The sequence below is a fragment of the Hylobates moloch genome, unplaced genomic scaffold, assembly GCF_009828535.3.
Source record: "Hylobates moloch isolate HMO894 unplaced genomic scaffold, HMol_V3 SCAFFOLD_26, whole genome shotgun sequence".
Taxonomy (NCBI): Eukaryota; Metazoa; Chordata; class Mammalia; order Primates; family Hylobatidae; genus Hylobates; species Hylobates moloch.
The window spans coordinates 2,851,115-2,871,328 of NW_026652301.1; the positions used below are offsets into that span (position 1 = coordinate 2,851,115).

Genomic DNA, 20,214 nt, shown 5'->3' on the forward strand with positions numbered 1-20,214 from the left:
GATGCCATTCTGTGAATGGGACTTGGTTCTACATGTTCAGAAAAAGAAAATACCCAAATAAAACTTTATTTCCAGTGAGGGTTAAATGGTGATAATGGGATAGAATAAATTATTAAGAAATAAACTAACAAAACTTTTCTTTTGATGCAGCCATTGTCTGTAGGCAAGTCCAGCTCATAGACAAGTCGTTTTTGGCCAGCAGAGTGTTTTCAATGTAAATTTCATCGACTTCTTTAGAAGAATCTGCGTTCTCCTGTTTACTGCATAACTCTATATTATACCTTAAATCTCACTCCTCTACTCATGAATCATGAATGATATGTATCTGAAACCTGAGGGCCTTTGAGTTAGTAACCTCTAGTGGACATATCCAGGAAGAATGAAATCTCCCCTAACCCATCTCTTGAAAGGAAAGACTAGAATTTGTTCCTAAATTCCTGGCTTATCTTTTCCTTCTAGATGGAGAATAAAATGTATTTTGTATTTCAGAGTGAGAGAAAAATTTGTCAGGCTCTGGGACAACCCCTTCACAGAATTTTGTAATCACAAAATATTTGGTCTGGGCCAATATTTCCCAAATTGTGAGAATAAAGTCATTTCCATAAATTTAGGAAAAGACTCATTGTTCTGTAGCCATGGCAACAAGGAAGCACCAGAACCAGTGCGAAACCTGTCAGTCAATCAACAACTTGCCTCAGTGAACATGTGTTTGGATGCCAAGCAAGCACTGTCAGCCCTTACTTCTGATAATCACTCAGGCAGGATCAGAATCACTTCAATAAATGAGTGCCAAGTAATCAACAGTCTCATATGAGTAATCATATTGCTACAGGTGATGTCAACCAGCTCTCAGAGGCTGCAAGGTTTTCAATCCCTAAACTCCACACTTTCTAAAAACTCCAACAAATAGTTCACTTTAGAGATACACAATTTGATAAATATTTTTTTCCACATCTGTTTATTCCCTTGCTGTTTCTTTGCTTTTGCTGTTATTTACATACATATACAAAGTCTTATTTTATGGGTCTTTTTTGTTTGTGTGTTTGTTTTGCTTTGAACCATTTTTTTTGTTTTGTTTGTGTGTTTGTTTTGTTTTGAATCATCTTTTTTTGTTGACTGTATAAGGGATAGTTCATAAACATTAGAGGAACATGTAAGCCTAAGAAGTGTCCAATCCAAGCTGGCCTTGAGTGCTAATGTTTGGAGATCCTTTAAATTGATAACCAATTTGCCAAAAGTAGTAGGTCACTCAGCCTTAGGTTTCTTAGAAAACCTTTACAAGAATACTTCCCGTGTTGTCAACTTATGAAAGATCACTTTATTTTAGTGATTGTGTGTTGCCTTCCTACACTCTGTTTGCTTTGGGAATCTAAGACACCATTAGCAAACACACACTTTTGACAGAACTTAGTGGCCTCTCTTCCTTGTGTATCAGGGATTTGTCTCTGTCTAAATACAAACCTTTTTCTGGAAGAACTTATTCTTCTTATATAAAGTCACACATTAATCCTAATTTTTTTTGTTTTCCCAATACAGGCAAGACAGATGAGACATAGATGATAGATAGATAGATAGATAGATAGATAGATAGATAGATAGATAGATGATGGGTAGGTAGGAAAATAGATATTTAATATAACAATGGCCATATGGGAACTTTTGATATGATGAAATCAATAAATTAAAATATTTAAAAGGAGCTTTAGACAAATTAGGAGATAAAATACCACAGTCAATTGTCAGTTTCTTTAGCTGTCGTCCTGCAAACAAATTTTCCAATTCAAAGATGATTTTTGTCAAGGCTTTGGTAACCTTCTGAATGCTACCTTCTTTTCATTTCATTCTTTTTCTATGCAACTTTACCTGACTCTGTAAATGAACTACTCTGTCTTCAGAGTTTTTACTAGTAAATAGTATAACATTTCAAACTTTCTAGAACATAAGTCAGATCTATAGAAGTTGAATTAAAGAAACTGGTATAAAGCCAAATTAAGACCTATAGTTAATAATTTTCCTAAACTTCATGAATACAGAACATAGTGTTTGCTATAGAATTTGGAAATTTTATTAGATACTTATTGTCCATACTACAAGTATGTACCACTTAATTCAATTAATTGTTAGCCTTTGATGGAGAAAAATGTTTAAATGCAAGAGTAGAAAAGAGAAGATTAAAGTAATCCAGTGGTGTAACATTTAAAAAAGAAAAATAGAAAAGGCATTGCATAAGGCACTTTCAGAAGCTTTTCTTTCAATAAATATTCAAAGTTGTAAACTAAATAAAGATGAAGAAAAAACTTTAGGAAACTTTCAAATAGTTCTGAAATAGACTCAACAACTAACATAAAAAGGACCATATTCTCTCCCTCTGTAAGTAGGCTTAGACCTCCTGAATTACTTGAATCAAATGAGGAAAAAACAGTTAAAATGTAAAATTATAAATTTAGAAAATATCTAATATGTGGCTTGACATTTCCAGATAGAGTTAAAAAGTAAATAACCCAAATCAACATAATTATGGATCTTTCAGTAAACCAACTAAAAGGTCTCTGTTCTCTATGGTTTGGGAGCCTATGGAAGAAAATCTGTAGATATCTCAAGCAGAAGTTTCATTTGAAGAATATTTGTGAAAATTCAGTACATCTCATGAAAAATGAGGCAACTTATTCTGGAAGGACAAGTTGGCCAATTAAACAGCAATGGAAAGACATTTTCAGGATAGCAGAAGATGTGTCCAGCTCATGCTTCATTTGTAATTAAATTAATTTGGAAAAAAATGTATGGGACATTGATAAAATTGCAAAAGAAACCTTTGAGAATCTCCAGATGGATTATATACGGTTGTCCCGCTCTATGATTTATTACTAGGTACTAGTTCAAATAGTGTGCTTATTTTATGATTCTGTTGAAGCATTCCCCGGTTGAAAAGCCCCAATTCTCACAATGGCTAAAATACAATTAGATTTTTATTTCTTAGCTGAAATATTCTAATTTATAAATCCAGTGATATGAGGACATTTTCACTGGAATGTTTATTCATGACCTCATCATTCCCAACCCTCTAGAAAAATGAAAGGGAACCTTGATACACTGATGATTATACCCATTAGTAATTTTCAACTGAAGTTCTGCAAAAGCCTCCAGAAGCAGAAAGGGCATGGAAGTTAACTGCTGACCCAAAGACCTTGGAGCATGCTAATAACCATATAATTATCTTCTGTGCAAGATCACCATTATGAAATTCTTATATATATCATACTCTCCTTTGTATATCCTTGCTTATTCATACTTCTTTCCTTACTGATTTAAAGCTATAAAAATCTGAGTTCATCTTTGCTATTTCTCTTACTACTAAGAGGAATTTATCTGAGCCTAGATATTACTAGAGACAATCATCATACTAACTCAATAATTTAGTTATATTAAGCTACTGTTGGTGGACATCATTTGAGAAATAATATAAAGGTCTTTGCCCATGCCTATGTCTTGAGTGGTATTGCCTAGGTTTTCTTCTAGAGATTTTATGGATTTAGGTCTTACATTTAAATCTTTAATCTATCTTGAGTTAATTTTTGTATAAGGTGTAAGGAAGAGGTCCAGTTTTAGTTTTCTGCATATGGCTAGCCAGTTTTCCCAGCACCGTTTATTAAATAGAGAATCCTTTCCCCATTGCTTGTTTTTGTCAGACATGGCTGTAGATGTGTGTGTTATTTCTGAGGCCTGTGTTCTGTTCCATTGGTCTATATATCTGTTTTGATACCAGTACCAAGTTGTTTTGGTTACTGTAGCCTTGTAGTATAGTTTGAAGTCAGGTATGGTGATGCCTCCAGCTTTGTTCCTTGTGCTTGGGATTGTCTTGGCTATACAGACTCTTTTTTGGTTCCATATGAAATTTAAAGTAGTTTTTTTCTAATTCTGTGAAGAAAGTCAATGGTAGCTTGATGGGAATAGCGTTGAATCTATAAATTACTTTGGGCAGTATGGCCATTTTCACGATATTGATGCTTCCTATCCATGAGCATGGAATGTTTTTCCATTTGTTTGTGTCCTCTCTTATTTCCTTGAGTAGTGGTTTTATGTCTAAAACACGAAAAGCAATTGCAACAAAAGCCAAAATTGACAAATGGGATCTAATTAAACTAAAGAGCTTCTGCACAACAAAAGAAACTATCATCAGAGTGAACAGGCAACCTATAGAATGGGAGAAAATTTTTGCAATCTATCCATCTGACAAAGGGCTAATATCCTGAATCTACAAGGAACTTGAACAAATTTACAAGAAAAAAAACAACTGCATCAAAAACTGGTCAAAGGATATGAACAGACACTTCTCAAAAGAAGACATTTATGTGGCCAACAAACATGAAAAAAAGCTCATCATCACTGGCCATTAAAGAAATGCAAATCAAAAGCACAATGAGACACCATCTCATGCCAGTTAGAATGGTGATAAAAAGTCAGGAAACAACAGATGCTGGAGAGGATATGGAGAAATAGGAACACTTTTACACTGTTGGTGGGAGTGTAAATTAGTTCAACCATTGTGGAAGACAGTGTGGTGATTCCTCAAGGATCTAGAACCAGAAATACCATTTGACCCAGCAATCCTATTACTGGGTATATACTCAGAGGATTACCAATCATTCTACTATAAAGATACATGCACAGGTATGTATCACAGCACTATTCACAATAGCAAAAACTTGGAACCAACCCAAATGCCCATCAATGATAGACTAGATAAAGAAAATGTGGCACATATACACCATGGAATACTATGCAGCCATACAAAAAGAATGAGTTAATGTCCTTTTCAGGGACATGGATGAAGCTGGAAACCATCATTCTCAGCAAACTAACACAGGAGCAGAAAACCAAACACTGCATGTTCTCACTCATAAGTGAGAGTTGAACAATGAGAACATATGGGATAGTGAGGGGAACATCATACACCAGGGACTGTCGGGGGGTGCGGGGCAAAGGGAGGGATAGCATTAGGAGAAATACCTAATGTAGATGATGGGTTGATGGGTGCAGCAAACCACCATGGCACATGTATACCTATGTAACAAACCTGCACATTCTGCACATGTATCCAAGAACTTAAAGTATAATTTTAAAAAAGAAATAACATAAAGGTATGTTATGCTAACTTTTCCAATAACAATACTCTGCATATGCAAAGATTGCATGAGTTTAGATATTTGAAAAGATTCAGAAGACTTGTAGAAGACACTCATGTAACAATTTTATTTAAAGTCAAAAGGTCTAATACAGTGTGAGAAAGACAGTGCATGTCAGCACCAAGGGACTGAGAGATAACCAGGTGCATGCTCTCTAGGTTCTTATTCACACATGGATAGACTTTACCTGTGGACTGGACTACCAGGATCTCTACCGTCAATATTGGCTTTGGGTTAGCTAGGGCAGAAGTTTCAGTGGAGTCTTTTTATCACCCCCAAGTCATGTAGCCAAGTCAAGCTAATTGGTGATTTCAGGTGAAATCCATCAGTGAGCAAACTGGATTTGGTTGCCACCAAACACATTTTAAACTTTAAACTGCATATCATAAATCCACGTTCCCCTAATGAGGACAATAGTCAAAGATAGATACTAAGGCCTCTCCAGGGATAATCATAAAGTTGTCCAAATCTAGCTATAAAATAACTTTGTTCTATACAGTACATCAGATACAAATGAAGAACAATGTTGTTATGCTAGAGGGGATATAAGTACCCTCGTGTTGTAACAGTAGCAGTTTGTCATGACACCCAGAAACATACTTCCATCTCTACTATGATCGCTTTATCTCTTGTGAAGATCCTAGATTCCTTTTCATATATGGAAACCAGGCTCTTCAAAGCCAAGCTGGAACCATCCAAAACAGAATCCCTTGAAGACTGGGACTAATAATTTATATTTTGAGTAAGTTTCTTAAAAGTTTTAGATTCTTTTTCCTTTTTTTATTTTCTTTATTTTCTTTATTTTTTATTTAGGATAAATTTAAGTTTATCCTAAATTTGAGAAACATTAGCTTTGTCATTTTGTTTGTTTGTTTTATTTATTATTATTTTTTTTTTATTATTATACTTTAGGTTTTAGGGTACATGTGCACAATGTGCAGGTTTGTTACATATGTATCCCTGTGCCATGTTGTTTTGCTGCACCCATTAACTCGTCATTTAGCATTAGGTATATCTCCTAAGCTTTGTCATCTTGAAGGAATTAGCTATAATGTCAATTTTGTCCAATTATGTAATGTCATGTTATGTGGTTTTCTTCGAGGTCCTGTTTTGAAGTTTTTAAAAAACAGTTATCCAACCTCCAGGTGTGTTTGGCTATCCCAAGGCTAGAAAGAGGGGAGACTACCTTCAACCAGTGGTGAGTAGTGTCCACCTGACCCCAGAACTCAAAAGGGGGACTTTGTGAGAGTTGTGCTTTCCATATCTGAACCCTGAGAACTTGAGGTCCTGGCAAGTGTTTATGGTTAGGGTTATTACAGAGAACTCAGAGCTATCAGACAAGTCAGTTTCCTTCAAGCCAACTACAAATTACTGAGCAAAATCAAAGAAAGGTGGTAATAACTCTGATCTGAGGACTGGTAGCTACTTCTAATTTTTGAATCAAATGTTAGGGTGCTTATAAGATCCAGATGTATTGGAGGAGGATGAAATTTACTATCAGACTTTTTCCAATTAGGTCAAGTCAAATTTAACATGAATTAAGAAATAAAATTGTATGCAAAGTGTCTTGAGGTAATTCATAACATTTGCAATACTACATCATGATCATATAAATGTTCATCAAAATGCTTCCCTGATTGTTTTAAAATTAATATAAATAGTAATTCTATTATAATTCAATGAATTTCTACCAGGTGAAATTCTGTTCGTAATTCAGTGCTCAGATCAAATGTCCCTTCTTCTGCAAAGGCTTTTTTCTTCCCAGGGAAAAACAGCCGCTCCATATTTATCTGACATTTTACACAAACCTCTATTGTAGGACTTATAGTTGGCTGTTTACATGGCTAGTTTCATATGAAGCTCCTCCCTTAGGATATAGACTTTGCTTAATTCACCTGTATATTCCCAGTCTTTAAAAAGTACCTGGCACAAAACAGGTGGTAGTGTTTATTACAGAATGAAATAAATTAGTAGATACTAGTGTAAGAGGTTACAACAACTATTGGGATGGAAAAAAAGTTGTTAAAATTAGTTAATGTTTATAAAGCATTTTCTGTTTTTTTATGAGAAAATGTAGCATAGTCTGTCTTTTTCAGCAATATTCTTATTTTATTTTTACAAATAAATTGGTAGCATTGGATTACATATAATTGGTCCACAAATTGTTAAACTACTGTCAAGCTGTATATCATGGCAGAAAAGATCCCTGTTTTTGTATCGCAAGAAATAAAGTGTGAAATTTAAGTGCTGAATTAAAATGTGCAATTTCACAAGAAGAAAGTATGAGAAACTTTTTAACAGCTTCAAAAAGCACTTTCTCTAAGAAATATACTAATTTCTTCATAGCCCAAAAAAACACATTTTAATGGAAATAAAAACCACAGTAAACCTGTTTTTATTCATTAATATTATAATGTATGGAGTATGTATTAAAAGTAGCTAACTTTTAAAGTGATTTTAAGTATATTTTAACCAACTATTAAAAATAAAAAGTATATTTTACTTCAGTAGAATACACTATTTTACAAAGAAGAATGATTTCTCATTTTAACTAAAATTTAGTAAAAAAAAATTACCCATAAATCAAACACGTACTTAACGGCAATGCATTTACTTTTCTGAGTAATTCTACTGATTTTTAGTATTCTGTTCTCATGGGTTTTCTCCTTTCACAACTACCGCTACCATGGTAACACCCACAACACATTGGCACAGACCATGCCCTTGCTCTGTGCTTGACATGGCACCAAACAAGTGGTAAATGGGATTTCCTGTATGAGACCAAAAGAAATGCAGAATCAATATGGATCATTAAGACATTAGTATAAATCAGAATGAGGAATCTATATTGTGAAAGACCCTAAAGATAAGATTTGCAAAATCATCTCAATATATGACCCAATCATAGCTGCATGCCTGTTGTTATTAGGGTATTAGCTAAGGGCATGGTCTGAGGAGTTGCTGGCTCAACTCATTTGAATGTTAAAGTGACTTTTATGCATATGATAGATCATGGCGTATTAAATCGTTAGAAACGTAACTGTATTAATATTCATCTATTTTTAACCAAGGAAAATTTAAAAAATATTTTACCAAGTTACAGATCCCTAATCAATGGAAATGAGCATTTGGCAGTGGACAGAAAATATACAATAATCCCACAATAGAGCATCTCCAGGGAATAAAAGGTATGCCCTTGAGTTCCAGTATTACATCATATCAGGTTTTTTTTTTTAAAGCTTTTTTATCTTAATGTTTTAAAATAGGATAGAAATTTTTTTAATGTGTGAGATAAGCCCTAATGAAAATGAAATAGAGCAGTAGGAGAAGTTGGAGAAAGCCCAAAAAAATGTAGACAAGAGAAAAATGTTTGTACCTCAAAGCCAAGACTTCTGACTCCCAAGACTAACCTGATAAAGAGGTCACTTTTGTCTTTGAGCTTCTTCCTAGTCAGCTGTGATCTCAGTCAAACAGATGAGCAGAATGACTGTCAGTCAAACCCAGCTCTCAAACACAATGGCCATCTAAGCAGACCTACTTATACAAGAAAAAGAGGCCTGGCAGGAGGCACACACTATGAAGGAGTATACAAATTTGAAGAGAAATAATGTAAGTGGAGGGAAGGCATGAGTCCAAAATGAGGTTGGAAAAACTTTTCCAAGCCAGGCCATTGCATGCAACCATGGCAGAGTGACAGCATTCATTAGATCCAGTGACAAACAATCCTGAATTCTCACTGTGTTTTTTCTATTAACCAACTGCATTGACCTCGATGACCCTGGGTGAGTCCCTTCTTCCTAATTCCCTCAATTGACAAACATTTATTAAGTAGCTATTATGTTCAAGGCATCAGGCTATGTGCCAGAGAATTGGTGTTTCTCAATGGGTGGGACAGGGAGTAATTGCATCAGGATCTGCTGAGTTCCACTCCAGAATGAGCAAAGGGGAATCTCTGGAGGTGGGTAATTCCTGGGTAATTTTTAGGCATGAAATTCAGCTGGCAAATAAAAAGATGTGTCAGATGCAGTTCATACCTTCAAAAATGTTCTGATCTACTTTTCTTCTCTTTAAAAAGGACCTTTGTACTAGGTGACATACAAAAGCTTTCTGCTGCTCAGTTTAACTTTTTTCTAACAAAATTAACATTTTACAAGGTATTGTCACTTAGTAAGCATAATTTTAGTTATGTGACCTAGTTCTACTTACCTAGTCATTTTTTATGTACTTTGAATAAACTGCAAAATTTCTTAGTTGCATATTCTTACTTGGAAACAAGTAAAAAAGTGTCCAACCATCAAGAATATTACATTTTCGGATGATTTTCAACAGCACCCAAAAAGGCATGGAGTCAGGGATTAGTGGACTAGGTTCTGCTTCTCACTATTTTCCTGACTTTGGCCATACAACTTCACCACTCTAGGTCTCAGCTCCCTCTTTCTAAGATGATAAGACAAGGGGCTAGATTATTTAGATGACAAAGTGTCTATGTACTCAGATTAAAAAAAGGCTCTATGGCTCCTAAAATTTATGCAGTTTTATGAATCATTTCTCCTCTGTAAGCTCATAACAAGGTGTGTGAAAAACAAAATTCATTTATATGAACATCATTCTTAGGAAACTTACAAACTCATGTAATCAATCCCTCTGAGTTCCATTGGTTTTACTAGTGAATCATCTGTTTCATTTATTCCTTTCCATTCCTACTGTAGCTGTCGTAATCCACGCCTTTTCAAGTAACTCACTTGCATCAATACAACAACTTCATATACCACTACAAGAAGCATACCAGAAATGCGGATATCATAATGTCATTCACCACTTTAAAATTCTTTAGTGGTTCTCCTGTGCCTAAAGCCAAAGTCCAAACATGTAGAAGAATGTCACACAGAAGCACTCTGCCATACCATCAGTGTCCTTGTCTATTCTCATTTCTGACCACTACCCTACTGGACCATTGTGCCTACCTACCAACCCCACATACTTGTTCTATGGTTTTCTGTAAATGTGTCATAAACTTTCATGTTTCCCGTGTTCTACTTTAGGCCTGAAATTCCTTTCATCTTCTTGCCTGCCTAACAAACTTTATGCACTTTATAGATATCTCTATTATTTCAATAATTATATTACGTTTTATTATATTTTTCATGTTTCTTCCCTGACAGGTTTTAAGCAAAATAAAAGCTGGGATGATTATTTTAATAATTATGTTATTTTTTATTATATTTTTCCATGTTTCTTCCCTGATAAATTTAAAGCAAAATAAAAGCTGGGATGATTATTTTAATAATTATGTTATGTTTTATTATATTTTTCCACGTTTCTTCCCTGATAGATTTTATGCAAAATAAAAGCTGGGACATTTACCTTTCTATTTTTAGGGCCTACGGTAGTGCCTCATCCATAGTAGATGTTCAAGAAATGATTGCAAATATAAATTCGGGTGGCCAGAAATATCTTCAAATACAATTTCAAGAAAAACAGAAAATGACTCTATAATAGCATAGCCTACCACACAGCAATTCATTGCTATTTAGATTTACATGAACTTTCTTTTCAATATAGATTATAGAAAACTTATGAGGTTTATGCATACTCCTTGACATGAGGACTAAAAAGTGTGCATTGTAAATTAACATTGAAAAGACATGAGCTAATCATTCTCATTTGAGGGATGGACACATTGGAAAGGCAAATAGTTAGGGACAAGGTTTCCAAGTGAAGCAGTTCCTACCTGTTAGATCTGCATTGGGCCACCATCCCAAGTCACAGGCTTTGCAGGTGAACTCATCTTGCACATATTCATTCTCTTTGCAGGCCGTGCAAATCCAGCAGCAACTCACTTCTCCTTTCCGTATAACCTATAACATAGATATTTCATTAATTTTAAAGATAGTTTTCCCAGAAAAGCTTCTATTTCAGATGAGGACTTGTTTTCAGATTATGAATAAAGAAAAAAAGACTAACTATGAAAATAATCTTATATGCTGAGGAATCTTAAGAATGTGAATTTGCATATACTTGATTATCTTAGAGTTTGAATGGAATTGTCAATTCATTCCATGCTGGGTTTGGAGGTTTTTCAATAATAATTTATTTTATAGAGTTATTTGACTACATTTTTTTGCAGAGTTAAAAACGAAACAGTTTAATTTAATCCTTGTTTATATTAATATTTATTACTCTCAAAAAAGAAAAATATACATTTTTCTTCTCTGAGAAAGCAAGTAACGTTTTACTAAAAAAGTCTGTAATAAAACCTTATTAATTCATAAAAGCTAAGTAATTATACATTTTTTGTTGTAATTATGAAAAACTGAATTATTAGACAATTTCACTCAAGAGCAACTATATATACATAAAAACAGAATGACAGCTAAGAAAGAAGAATCAATATTGCCCTGCCTGACTTTCTCTAGTGAGTTCAAAAGATCATAACAAGTATTGGTAGCAAAATTACTAGTTCAAAATTACTGGACAGCTGCTTAATATCTTAGCAGTTTAAACTTTCCCCCATTTTCAGTTTGTTTGGTAAACACTTTCACACTCCATAGTACAAAAATAAACGTAAAAACACATTGCATTTAAAGTGCGCGTCTTGTAGACAGCACACAGTTTGGTCTTGCATTTATCTCTAGTCTGGCAACTTCTGCCTTTTATTGTTTAGTACATTTACATTTATCATAATAATCAGTATGGTTAAATATAAATCAATCATCTCTTATTTTTCTTTTTTCTGTCCTATATGTTCTTTGTTTTTTGCCTTCTTTTTAGCATTCTATTTTATCTCCATAGTGGCTTACTAGTTAGGCCTCTTTGTTATGTTTCAGTGGTTTCTCTAAAGTTGACAATATGCACCACTAATTTATCACAGTGTACATTCAGATAAGATTATACTACTTTATGTATAATGTAAAAACCCTACAGTAATATTCTTCCATTTTCCCCTCCCGACCTTTGGGTTATAGTTTTATACATTTTACTTCCACATATTTATTTTATAGACCCTTCCCAAATGAATTATTATTTTTGCTTTAAACAGTCAATTATCCCTGAAATATGTTCTTTAAAATAACAAAGACATTATATTTTATATTTAGCCATATATTTACATTTCTGGTTCTTTTAATTACTTTGTTTAGGTCCACATTTTGGCCTGGTATAATTTTCTTCTTCCTGAAGATCTTTCTTTAACATTTACAGCCATGCCAGCCTGAGAATATGACCTCTCTCAGCTTCTATTTGTTTGAAAAAGTATTAATTTCACCTTAGTATTTCAAAAATAACATTTTCACTTGGTATGGAAGTTTAAGTTGACCATATATGTATATTCTATTTCAGCATGTTATGTCATTCCATTGTCCTAGTGAATAGAATTCTAGGTTAAAGATTATTATTATTATTATTATTATTATTTTGCTTTCAGTGCTTTAAAGATGTTACTTCTTTCTTGTCTCACCTATAGTTTCTGATTAGAAGCCTGCCATAATTGTTATTTCATTCCTCTGAATGTATCAGCCCTTTCTTATTTTGGATATTAATGTTTTATCACTAGTTTTTAGCAACTTAATTGTAATGACTTCTTTGTGTTTATCCTGCTTAGGATTTGTTGAGTTTTCTGGATTTGGGCTTACATTTTCATTACATTTAAAATTTTACAGCCACTATTTCTTCAGGTTTTCTTCTGACCTGCTTCACTCTCCTATCCTTTTGGAGCTTCAGTTGCACTTATAGTCTACCCCTGGGTATTACTCTGCAAGTAACTGAGAGTTTGCTCATTTATTTTAGCTTTTAATTTTTTCTCTTTGTGCCTCATTTGCCTGTTTCCTATTGCTATGTTTTTCAGTTCACTGATCTTTAGTTCTACAATTAATGTGCTGTTAATCTAATCCATCAAAATGTTTTTTCTTAGATATGTTATTTTTCAGCTGTATGACTTCTATTATGTTATTTTTTATATTGTCATTTTTCTTCTTTTTATATTTATGTCTTCTTTTAAATCTTTTAGCACGTATTTATCCTTGTGTTTTAACACCCTTGACTGCTAATTTTAACATCAATGTAATTTCTGGAACTGTTTCTATCGCTTGGTTTTCTTCCTGGTAATGTGACACATTTTGCTACTGGTCAAATCTGCAAATTTTTGGCCAGATGCAAGACATTGTGTGCATTAAGGTGTAGAGTGTGGATTTATTTTTCTTCCTTTTTTAAATGAGTGTTGGACTTTGTTTGAGCATGCAGTTAAGCAACTTACAGCTCAGTTCGTTCCTTTTGAGCTTTGATTTCAAACTATTAGAGCAAGTCTAGAATAGTCACTTTTGGAGGAATAGTTTAGCCTCATTGTTAAGATATGATCTTCCAAGAGCTTTTACTTAATTCCTTGTGTATTCAATAAGGTATCTCTACTCTGGCTGGTGGGAGTTGGAAAATTCCTGGCTCTATGTCAGTTCTGGGAATCCAACTCCCTACTAAGTGTTCCTTACCTGGACTCAAAATTCCAGCCAGCTGACATGTAGACTAGTATTCAATCAAATACTCAAGGGAATGCCTATGCTAATTTCTGTGACTCATTTTTTGCATAGATCCATCTTCTTCCATACTTTGCACTACAAATTCTAGCTGTTTTGGTCCTCCCAAACTCAGATTCTGTCTTCTTAAATTAGCAAGATGGCCAAGCTCCATTTGTTTTCTCTCTCAAATGAACAACCATCAGGAAATTGTTTCTGTCTTTCTGTCTCCATGCAGAAAGCCTGAGTGATTTTAGGGTTCACCTTGTTTGTTTCCTTTCACTTCCATGAACTCAAGGTCATGTACTGTTTTCCAATATCTGAACACAGTTGTTTTGTATATTTTATCAAGATTTCTAGTTGCTTATGGCAGAAGGCTAAGTCTGGACTCTGTTAATCCCTCATCTCTAGGAGCAGAAGTTCCTCTCTAACACAATAAAAATGATCAAATATTCCCATATGTAAAATCAGAAACTAAACTCTAACTATTGCCATACTTTAAAATGATAGAAACTCTAGACTTCATAAAAATAAAATTATCTTCCTGTACATCAGGTTGGCGTTTATACCACTGTTTTAGAATTACATAAAAAGATTAAATGACAGAATATTTTCAGCAAGTATATAAGGTTTTCTATTCCTACTTTTACTTTCAGATAACTTTTGAAAGTAGAGTCAAATTAAGTCTTTTCTGAAAAAATTCACACCTATCTTCAAAATAGGCATGATAAATTTAAATAATAAAAGATATCTTTTCTAAATGATATGAGAAAAAATTGAATTAATAAATAAATGCTACTGTCTTATTTTAATTAGGATAAGCAGTACAATAAGAGCCATCATGAATTACTGTATGTCACTTCAACCAGCTGTATCTTTCTCTCTGTGTAAAATTAGTACTGCTAATTAGACAAATTCAAGAGACAATAATGCTAAACAAATTTACTTATGCAGGATGACTGGTGAAAATAGATTCCGCAAAAAACTAGCACATGGAAGGTGTTTGACATTAGCTTTTGAATGACTGAATACATTAATGAATAAGTTATTAGCTTACATCTTTAATACAGAATGAAAAATAGGGATGCTTAAATGGAGTTACTTTTTTAATCCTCCTTCGTTATGCACCAAGTGCATCAAGCATGTGTACTTTTGCCATATAATATCTGTAAGATGAAATTTATCCTTTCTATCTTCATAGTCACCCCTCTAGACTCAGACTGGATTACTTTACACTGAAATCATGCTCCCTCCCCATAGTATCATCCACTGTATATATCTAGGGACTTACATACCATGCCTCTAATTTCTTCTCACTCCAGAGTAAGATGCACATAGTTGCCAAGATCATCCAAATAGTCTGTAGCTCCTCAAAGAAAGGACTATGCCATCCTTTCAATGTTTTCACAGCATAGTCATCAAGGCACAGAAATATACCAATAACACACAGCCAATAAGTGAGTGCTGAATGGAATATTTTTCAAAAATATCACTAGGTCACTCAAAGAACTTTAGTGCTTCCTCTTTTAATACCTGTGAAATATAAGTTCTTCAGTCAGGCATTCACTTGGCCCCTAGTTTTTGTTTCTGTACCTGACTTTGTCTGTTATTAATTTCTTACATATGTCTGTGAAAAAAAGGAAGGGCAGTCTCTATGCTTAAATGCCCATTACCTTCTATTTAGAATGTCATCTTTCCTACATAAAACTCTCCATGTCACTACTTTCAAGATAAGACACAAAAGTCACATGCTTCAGTGAGTATTTTAGAGCAGTGAGTCTTTCAAAACATTATTTTATGTGGAACTCTTAATCAACAAAAATATAGTTGATATTTTATTACCACAGGTTAGCTTTTGTCCTCTAATTATTTACAAATATGTGGAAGATATGTTACATTCAGAAAAGTTGTTTTCTTTAAAAAAAAATCTTAGGTTATTATCTCTTATATATGTTCTAGTTTCCCCAAAGTGACAAATTTAAAATTATTTTTATATTTGTCATAGTAACTGATATTTCTTTTGTATGATGTGTATGTTCAATAAGTGAATAAGTGTTTAATTTTTGTCACACTAAAATGCTTTTTATGTCAACTCTGAGTCATAGTAAAAGTTTTGACATTTCACTGAAACTTTCCTGGAAGGGCTAAGGCTTTCTAAGACCTACCTGTTTTGATTCTTTTTACAATCCTGTGTACATGGTTCTATGCTTGTTAGTGAGACTAGGTGATCTGTTGCTACACACAATGTTATGATTCACTTTACGTACACTGTGAATGTCTTAAAACATTTATACCATAGGAAATTAAATGTCCACTTTGTGACTACATTTCTGAGGCAACCTGAAATGGATTTGTTTAAATTAAAATTTTATTTAGAGAATGGATGAAAGAAAGCAAACAGCATCAAGAGAACACAATAGTGGAAAAGTAACTAAAAAAAGGTAAAAGAGAAAATTTTCTATGTAAGAGAAACATCTGAAAGACTAAAAAGAATAAAGGAACTGGGTCTACTTTAATTAGAATTGTAGGACAGAGTAAACTGTTTCTGGCCCTCTAGGTGGAGCAAGATGGCGGAATAGAGAATTCTACCGATTGTCTGCCTTCTCCACCAAGGACACCAACAAATATCTACAGAGAATCAAAAATCAAGTGAACACTCAGTATCTGGTTTTAACTTCATATTGATGAAAGAGGCACTGTAGAGTTGGAAAAGACAGTCCTGAATTGCTGACGCCACCCTTTCTCCACCCTCTAGATGCTGCAGCATGATGCAGAGAGCATCTCTAGGTGCTGAGGGAGGGAAAACACAGTAATTGTGAGGCACTGAACTCAGTGCTGTCCTATTAGAACAGAAGGGAAAACCAGATCAAACTCAGCTGATGCCTGCCCACAGAAGGAGCATTTAAACCAGCCCTAGCCAGAAGATACTCGCTGATTCCATGGGTTTGAACTTAAGTGCCTGCAAACCTTGCCACCAAGGGCTACAGGATACTGTGTCTCCAAGTAAACTTGAAAGGCAGTCTAGATTATAAGGATTGGAGCTTTTAGGTGAGTCCTAGGGGTGAACTAGGCCCAGAGACAGTGGACTGGTGGGGGCCCATAACATACTGGGACAACAGCTGGGGCAGCTAAGGGAGTGCTGGCATCATGCCTCCCCTAACCCCAGGCTGTACAGCTAGTAGCTCCAAAAGAGACCTCTTCTTTCCACTTGAGGAAAGCAGAGGAAAGAGTGGGGAGGACTTTGTCTTGCATCTAGGATACCAGCTCAGCCACAGCAAGATAGGGCACCCATCAGAGCTGTGAAGCCCCTGTTCCAGGCCCTAGCTCCCAGAGGACACTTCTACACACATTCTGGGCCAGAAGTGAACCTGTTGCCTTGAAGGAAAGGACACAGTCCTGGCAGCATTTATCACCTGCTAACTGAAATGGCCTTGGGCCCTGTATAACCAACAGTGATACACAGGTACTACATTGAGGGCCTTGAGTGAGCTTCTGAGACTGGCTTCAGGTAAGACTCAACAGATTAACAGCTGTGGTGGATATGAGGCAAAACTCTTTCTGCTTGGGAGAAGCAGAGGGGAAAGAAAAGGGGACTTTGTCTTAAGTACCAGCATGGCCACAAGTGGATAGAGTACCAAATGGGCTCTTGGCTCCTTGATTCCATGGCTTGACTCTTGAACTACATTTCTGGATCTGCCTTGGGCCAGAGGGGAGCCCACTGCCGTGAAGGGTATGTCCCAGGCCAGGCAGCATTTACCACAAGCTGACTTCAGAGACCTTGGGCCTTAAGGGAACATCAGGGGTAGTCTGCCAGTACTCCTTATGGCCTGGGGTGGCAGTGACTATGGGGTGAGTCTCCTCTACCTTTGGAAAGGGAGAAAGAGTGTGAAGGACTGCATCTTGTGATTTGACAGCTCAGCTGCAGTATGATAAATCACCAGGCAGGCTTCTAAGTTTTTTGACTCTAGTCCTTGACTCCCAGATGGAACTTCCAAATCCACACAGGGCTCTGGGAGACCTTGCTGTCCTGAAGGCAAGAACATAGACCTGGCTGGCTTTGCTACTTGCTGATTGTAGAGCCCAGGGCCTTGAGCAGACATAGGTAGCACGGAGTGGTTACAGCAGGCCTTGAAAAAGACCCAGTACTGTGCTGACTTAAGGTTCGACCTGGCAAAGTCATAGCTGTGGTGGCTACAGGGGTACTTGTGTCACTCCACTCACAGCTTTAGGTGGCTCAGAACAGAGAGGGAAAGAGAGAGAGAGAGACTCTTTATGTTTGAGAGAAAGTAAGGGAAGAGAACAAGAGTCTCTGGTAACCCAGAGACTTATCCTGGATCTTGTCCAAGACCATCAAGGTGGTACCTCTATGAGTCTGCAACAACCACAGCATTACTAGGGTTGGGGAGCCCCTTAAAGCAGATACAGCTTGGATCACAACACTCAAGTTCTTTCAAATATCTGGAAAGCCTTCTCAAGAAGGATGGTTACAAATAAGCCCAGACAGTAAAGGCTACATTAAATACCTAAATCCTCAATGTCCATGCACCAAAGAACATGTACTAGCATCAACACCATCCAGGAAAACATGACCTCAGCAAATTAACTAAATAAGGCACCAGGAACCAATCTTGGAGAAACAGAGATATGAGACTTTTCAGAGAGACTTCAAAATAGCTATGTTGAGGAAACTCAAAGAAATTCAAGATAACACAGAGAAGGAATTCAGCATTCTATCAGACAAATTTAACAAAGAGATTGAAATAATTAAAAAGAAACAAGCAGAAATTCTGGTGCTGAAAAATGCAATTAGCATACTGAAGAATGCTTCAGAGTCTTAATGCAGAATGCATCAAGCAGAGAAAAGAATTAGTGAGCTTAAAGACAGGATATTTGAAAATACCTATCAGAGGAGACAAAACAAAAAAGAAAAAAAAAATAAAGCACACCTACAGAGTCTAGAAAATAGCCTCAAAAGGGCAAATCTAAGGATTATAGGCCTTAAAGATGGGTAGAGAAAGAGATCGAGGTAGAAAGTATATTTTAAAAGGTAGTATCATAGAACTTCCCAAATATAGAGTAAGATATCAATATCCAAGTACAAGAAGGGTATTATTGTATGAGTCTGTTCTCACGCTGCCAATAAAGACATACCTGAGACTGGGTAATTTATAAAGGAAAAAGATTTGACTCACAGTTTCACATGGCTGGGGAAACCTCACAATCATGATGGAACACAAAGGAGTAAAAAAGTCAAATCTTGTATGGTGGCAGGCAAGCAAGAGAGAGAATGTGCAGAGAAACTCACCTTTATAAACCATTCACTTATTCACTATCACAAGAACATCACAGGAAAGACTGGCCCCCATGATTCAATTACCTCCCTGGCCCCTCCCAAATCTCATGTCTTCACATTTCAAAACACATTATGCCTTCTCAACAGTCCCACAAAGTCTTAACTAATTTCAGAATTAACTCAAAAGTCCACAGTCCAAAGTCTCATCTGAGACAAGGCAAGTCTCTTCCATCTATGAGCCTGTAAAATCAAAAGCAGACTAGTTACTTCCTAGACATAATGCTAGATACAATGAAGGTATAGGAATTGGGTAAATAATATCTATTCCAAATGGGAGAAATTGGACAAAACAAAAGGGCTACAGGCCCTATCCAAGTCTGAAATCCAATATGGCAGTCATTAAACCTTAAAGCTCCAAAATTATCTCCTTTGACTCTGTGTCTCAATCCAGGTCATGCTGATGCAAGAGATGGGTTCCCATGGTCTTGGGCAGCTCCACCCCTGTGGCTTTATCAGATATAGCCCCACTCCTGGCTGCTTTCATGGGCTGCTGTTGAGTGTCTGCAGCTTTTACAGGCACACAGTGCAAGTGTCAGTGGAATGGATCTGCCATTTGGGATCCAGTGGATGGTGGCCCTCTTCTTATAGCTCCACTAGGCAGTGCCCCAGTGGGAACTCTGTATGGGGTCTCACACCCCACATTTCCCTTCTGCACTTCCCTAGCAGAGGTTCTCCATGAGGGTTTCACCCCTGCAGCACGTCTCTGCCTGGACATTCAGGTATTTCCACGTATCCTCTGAAATCTAGGCGGAGGTTCCCACTCCTCAACTCTTCCATGCACCCACAAGCCCAACACCATGTGTAAGCCACCAAGGCTTGGGTCTTGCATCCTCTGAAGCAACAGCTTGAGCTCTACATTGGCCCATTTTAGCCACAGCTGGGATGCAGGGCACCAAATCCCTAGGCTGCACACACACTTCCAACTTCCATGCAACCACAAACCCAACACCAGATGTAAGGCACCAAGGCTTGGGGCTTGCACCCTCTGAAGCAATGGCTTGAGCTCTATATTGGCTCATTTTAGCCACGGCTGGGATGCACAGCACCGAACTAACCCAGGAAGCCATTTTTTTCCTCCTAGGCCTCTGGACCTGTGATGGGAGGGGCTGCCCTAAAGGTATCTCACATGCCCTGTAGACATTTTCCCCATAGTCTTGGTGATTAGCATTGGGCT

The 20,214-nt window shown here is 36.1% G+C and overlaps 1 protein-coding gene across 5 annotated transcripts in view; it reads right to left on the minus strand.

Moving 5' to 3' along the window:
- The window catches only part of LOC116463144 (metabotropic glutamate receptor 1), a 413,105-nt gene that overhangs the window by 39,023 nt on the left and 353,868 nt on the right, over positions 1-20,214 (minus strand). For all 5 annotated transcript variants that reach the window (XM_058434471.1, XM_032146109.2, XM_032146110.2 and 2 more), the window contains one exon: positions 10,915-11,041. In XM_058434471.1, coding sequence (XP_058290454.1) covers positions 10,915-11,041 — 127 coding nt within the window. The remainder of the gene's footprint in view (positions 1-10,914; positions 11,042-20,214) is intronic.